The sequence below is a fragment of the Daucus carota genome, chromosome 1 (genome assembly GCF_001625215.2).
Source record: "Daucus carota subsp. sativus chromosome 1, DH1 v3.0, whole genome shotgun sequence".
Lineage (NCBI taxonomy): Eukaryota > Viridiplantae > Streptophyta > Magnoliopsida > Apiales > Apiaceae > Daucus > Daucus carota.
Window position 1 is genome coordinate 35,769,663 of NC_030381.2, and position 5,779 is coordinate 35,775,441.

The following is a 5,779-nucleotide window of genomic DNA, read 5'->3' on the forward strand; positions in this document are numbered from 1 at the left end:
ATATCCGGTTCGGATCCGAATCTCAAATACCCGGGATCGGTTTATACCCGAATAAAACGATCCCGGACCCAAATCTGGACAACCTAAAAATAATATGATCCGGTACTTGAGCAGAGGGGTACCCGGGATTACCCGGATCATTTTACAGCCCTAGGCAAGACTGAGTATTGACTTCTTGGATGACCAAAGTTGAAGAGAGACAAGTAGGGGGAGAAAACTGAAAAGAATCCAACAAATCCCCAAACCCTAAACACCTCACGTGCATGTCTCGTGACTTGTAAACTCCAGAAGCAAAAACAACACAGAGGCGCCGCAAGAACCTAGAAACACAAATAGTCCAATCTGAACCGTCCGTTTTCCTTCCGCGTCATCGATCCGCGTCATCAACGGTCCAGATCAAATATCCCCCGAACCTATTCTGCGTAACGAAGAACCTCAGTCTCAAAAAATCCCCCTTTTCTCACACTTTCAATCCCCAAAAATCTCAAAACAATTCGATTTCTAATTTAAAATTCTATTCGAATTTCGATGGCTGTGATTGACAAGGAGTTTGTGGAGGAGAACGAGGTGGTGGAATTGGACGGCGAGGATGACGTCGTTGATGATCCCGAGAAAGGCGACAGTGAAGTGGAGGAAGATGGAGATGATGATGAAGATGATGATGACGACGATGACGATGAGGATGATGATGATGACGATGATGAGGTGGATGAGCAGGAGGTGTTGCACACCGCTGGTGGACCGCCGGTTCAGTCGGTAGATGATGAAGATGAAGATGAGGAGGGGGAGGATGATGAGGATGATGATGGCGATGACGATGACGACGACGATGACGATGATGACGAAGGCGATGATGAGGAAGCTGAAGAGGTTATTCACTTCTCAATTTAACTATGTGTTTCTGTTTATTAAGCTCTAGAATTCGATTAAATTGTGTTTTTCTTAATTTATGTGGTGAATTATTGTTTTTGATTCGGTATGAAATTTTGCAGATCTGGTGAAAATAGGCCTGTTAATTTTGCTAATTGTTAAGCTTGTTTGTAAATGATGTGTGCTTTATTTTGGAATCGTGCGGTGAATTAGTGTTCTGGTTGAGTTGATACTCAATATTTGCAGATCTGATAATATTTAGGCTGTTTATTGTGGTAGTTAACCTGTACTTGTGGTTACGTGTTTTGAATGAAGCCAATTTGAAGGCCGCTTGTTGATTTTATGACTTCAGTTTAGGTGAGTCTTAAATGTGTTTTTATGATTAGGTGTGTGTTCTTTCTTGCAATTGTGTGGTGAGTCTGTATTTAAATCCTGTAGATCTGGTGAAATAAGGTCTGATTACCGTGTTATGAAGCTTTTCTTATGGTTACTGGTTTTAAATTTGATAGTTTTGAAATCTGTGTGCAGATGATATGACTGATGTCATGTAACAAACTTTTTCGAATTGTCTAATTTCTGTGCTCCTGTTTTCAACAGAATTACTTTTTTTGTTTGAATTGTTGAATTTCTGTGCACTTGTTCTTCAACAAAATTATGTGTTGTATTTTGTAGGTAAACATGGTTTTAACTCATATCTTGAGCTTTTTGAGATCTGGTGTCTAACATCCATCTGTACTTATGTTCTGTCCCAACAGTCATTAATTGTTATTATAATTGCTTGTTTGAGAAATTAAAAGCTCTGATAATTCCTCTGGATTGCCTAACTGCAATTAGACGCAATGATGACTGTTTGTGCTGGTGTCAAACTTTTCCCGGGATCATCTATTTGTTTTCTGTATAGTACTCCCTCCGTTTCAATTTAGATGTCCACTTTGAAAAAAAAATTATGTTTCAATTTACTTGTCCACTTCAACTTTCAATGCAAAATCATATTTCCAAAGTCAATTCTACTCCACATATCTTTTATTTATATTTTCTAGATCAATCTCACACCACAAGTTGTGATCATTTAATGCAATTAATACATGAACAACCACTTTTCTTAAACTGTGTAATTTTTCAAAAGTGGACATCTATTTTGAAACGGAGGGAGTAGTTATTAGATCGTAATATAACTGTTTATGCACAGAATTTGTAGCACTTGTCTTTCTTTTAGCACATCTTCTTGCGTGTTTTGCTTGCCATTCTTGTCCTCAACAGCTATCATTGATCTTGCAAGTATTCTCACCAACTGAATGGTATTGTAAGTATCTATATACTAAGACTCTTAGAGTTAGAGTAACATCTTAAGTTTGTACTCATAGTATTTCTATTCCTGTGTTTACAATGTCTAGTTACCTATTACTTTTCTCAATCATGTACAATTTCTGGTTATTACACTAACACTATTACTAGCCTTTATAGTGATATATCTGTATATACAGAATAATAGTAGGGACAATAGGCCTGCAAGGATAAGGTACAAGATCATCATTAAGAATATATGAATGACCCATTTACTGTAGAAATACCTATTTACCATGTAACTTCTCAATCATGTATATCTTTAAAGCAGAAGCCTTCAAGATATTTTTTCAATGGATCTGCATAAAAGAATTTGGTTCTAATTTAGTTATTATGCTAAATTCTTTTGATGCTCACTTGAGACGAGGAGAATAGCCTACTTGCATGGAATTATTTATTAATTGCTTTTGAATATATGTGTAAATGTTTTTTTTTTTTTTTGTGTGTTTCTATCATTTAGGGGTTGAGAAAATTGTATATTTAAATGTTTGCTTTATGGGTCTGCAAATATTCTCCTCCTTTTTTGCTATTACTTATTTAGAAAAATTAATATCTATTTTTTTTTTTGTTTTTACTAAATGTTTTTTGACACATCTTTATATGTTTTAACAATCTTTCTGCTTGTAAATAACCCCACAGGAGGATATGGGAACTGAGTACCTGATTAGGCCTGTGGTTGGTGCCGAAGAGGAAGAAGAGGCTAGCGATTTTGAACCAGAAGAAAATGGTGAGGAAGATGAATTTGATGAAGATGATGACACTGGTGGGAAGGTTGAGGCTCCAGCAAAGAGGAAGAGATCAGACAAAGAAGATTCTGATGATTCTGATGATGGTGGAGAGGATGATGTGAGACCATCCAAGAGATAGATGTGGTTTCTTTGGTTGAAGAATGACTGTAACACATAGGTCACTCTCTTTGACCCTCTCTTAAAATATCCATCTACCCCTCTGTAGAAGGTTGGAATGCTCTATACTGGGTGTTTCTCCTTCATATAATTTTAAGTTACTTTAGTTTATGGTTGTTTGATCGTAGATTGCATAGTCATATGGTTCCAGAGAACAGTTGGAGACTACTTGATTTAGGTTTTGTGTAAGTTATGAAACTAGTGACATTTTAAAGTTCATTTTAATTTTCATCTTTTAGGTATAATGCAGATTACTTGAGCAAGTTTCATGTTGAGAAAGTGGCATTTCAGTTTAATATATCCAGCTCTCATATAATTGTGTTGGTTTGATCTAATCTGAGTTTCTTTCTGACTGCTGAATTCTTTTTTCCTTCTGAGAACTGATCTGTGGCATCATAAAGAGTGGATAGGAGAATGAGAGTAAAAGTGGAGTATGACACATGAATAGCAGTGGATGTGCAAGGTGGGGTAAATTAAATTTGAAAGTTCTGAATGAGATGATATGGTGGTTTCGTTTCGGGGGATCTGGTATTACGGTAGTCTGGTAGATGTTCTTTGAATGTTGCTCAGTGATTCAAAACATTGTCAAGCAGGGGTAGAGACTGTATGGTGTTTGTCTTTTCCAGCGCGAGTTGAATGTTATGTGAATAGTTTAATCCAGCATCGTATTGAGCTCGGCAGTGGGGACCATAGATAATGTATTTCGCGTGAGAATGAAAGCAAATTGTAGTAACTAAACTTTGCATAAGATGAAAGAAAAAATTAAATGAGATACCGAAATAGTGCAAGAAAAGTAGGTATGCTATGCTATATACTGAGGGAATTTTTCAAGAATTATAAATACATTTACAGCTAGCTACTTTTGATGACAATGTATTTTAACTGATTGGCTGATTTGCAGGTGGGCGCCATCGACTACTAACCCAAATTGGAGAGAAAGAGTTAAAGAGATAACAGAGAAGTGGGACCAATGTTCCCAAGCTATTTCCCCACTTCCTCATTGCAAAGCATCAGCTTGAAGCCCTGAACCAAGGATTGCAGTGGTGACTCGTGTCCATCAGATCTTTTTGGAGGAAAATAAAAACAAAAATCCTTTTCAAGAAATTTAGTTCTGACTATCTAATCAAGTGTTCCACAAGGTCTAACTTACCATAACTAGTAAAAGTTACATATTATATACTTTCTTTTTTAAATGTATCAGCAAAATTATTATAAATTTTATAAATATGAAAATATTAAGAAACCATATATTTTTATATAAGAGGATCTCCCGTCATGAGAACCCTTAGCTAAAAATTACTTTCTTATTGTTTCAAATTAATATATAGATATGTATATATATATGCGCGCGCGCGCTCAATTTCAATATAAAAAATTAAATGAGATGGAAGGAATAATAATTTATTATATAATAAAATTTTATGTAATATTAAAGTTTTTCAAATTTCGATATCAGTCACGTTTTTGAAAGTCGACATTTCCCTCTTCCACGTAAAAAAAAATATAGATTTGAACTTTTTTTTTAAAAACCGAACGTCTTGAAATCTAACTCCCTTGCCATATATAATATTGCTAAAAATATACATATTTAATGGTGTAAGCAAGTCAAGAGTTTTAAAAATAAACGTGAATAGGATATTTAAAAAAAGAGTTACACTAATATATTTCCAATGCTAAAATCATAAACAAATCATTATAATTTAAAATGATTGACGAAAAAAGTTAGTTAAGCATTTTGATATATACTTCAAAAATTATTATTAGATAATCTCATGAAAAAGATATACATATCTACTTATTTTCTTAAGAAAAAGCAAAGCGCCTTATAACTTATTTAATCAACAGTCTGTTTGGGAAATTTCACTTTCTAAAATTAGGTTTTATTTAAAAACTATCTTTTATATATTTTTTTGGATATTTATGTTAAATATATATTTTATATTTGCTATTAACAAAAAAATACAAAGAGTTCTTTCAAAAAAAGGATAGAGCTGTCGAAAGCCCTTATTTCTGAAAATTAAATTGAATTATCAGTTTATCACAAAGACTCTTTAAAAATAATAACTTATTATAATGACTTAATATGATAATTACGTAATTTAAATTATTTATATGTATAATTTTAAATTATATTTATATTATAAGTTATTAAAAGTAATATAATAAAAATAAATTTGATAAATTATTTCTTTGAGTGTTGAAATTGGTTTATTTTAAAACATAAAAGAAATTCAAAAAAGTACCTCCTCATTTTGGTTCAGTTTCGTGCTTTTTTTTTTCTTTTAAACTTAAATAGGTTCTCTGTTACTCTTTCCGTCTCAATATACATGTTTGTTTCGAATCAATTGTCCACCCAACTTTCAATGTAAAATCATATTTCCATATATCTCTTATTTATATTTATCAATTTTATTCTACATAATATGATAGCGAACATGTGTATATTTTAAGTGGACGGCTAATATATCTCTTATTTATATTTATCAATTTTATTCTACATTATATGATAGCGAATGTGTATATTTTAAGTGGACGGTTAATTTAAATATGTGTATTTTAAGTGGACCGCTAATTTGAATCGGAAGAACTACAGACAAAGCCTAACATATTTCAATTAAATGTTGAAAATGAACCAACCTCAAAACTCAAAAACTCATGAG

The 5,779-nt window shown here is 33.0% G+C and overlaps 1 protein-coding gene across 2 annotated transcripts; it reads left to right on the forward strand.

Annotated features, from left to right (window-relative positions):
- The first annotated feature begins 228 nt into the window (after positions 1 to 228).
- Positions 229 to 4,294, forward strand: LOC108205131 (uncharacterized). Of its 2 annotated transcripts, XM_017374940.2 has the most exons (3): positions 229 to 870; positions 2,854 to 3,120; positions 4,021 to 4,294. In XM_017374940.2, the coding sequence occupies exons 1-2, from the start codon at positions 529 to 531 to the stop codon at positions 3,079 to 3,081; spliced, it is 570 nt and encodes a 189-aa protein (XP_017230429.1). In that variant the 5' UTR covers positions 229 to 528; the 3' UTR covers positions 3,082 to 3,120; positions 4,021 to 4,294. The 2 variants fall into 2 exon arrangements, with proteins under 2 accessions (XP_017230429.1, XP_017230427.1); XM_017374938.2 differs by lacking the exon at positions 4,021 to 4,294 and having other exon boundaries at positions 230 to 870; positions 2,854 to 3,398.
- The last annotated feature ends 1,485 nt before the right edge of the window (positions 4,295 to 5,779 follow it).

Bases quoted from the DNA above. Each gene is read 5' to 3' on its own strand.
- LOC108205131 (XM_017374940.2), top strand. From the start codon at position 529: ATGGCTGTGATTGACAAGGAGTTTGTGGAGGAGAACGAGGTGGTGGAA. The intron at 871-2,853 runs GTTATTCACTTC...ATAACCCCACAG, and splicing joins ATGATGAGGAAGCTGAAGAG to GAGGATATGGGAACTGAGTA.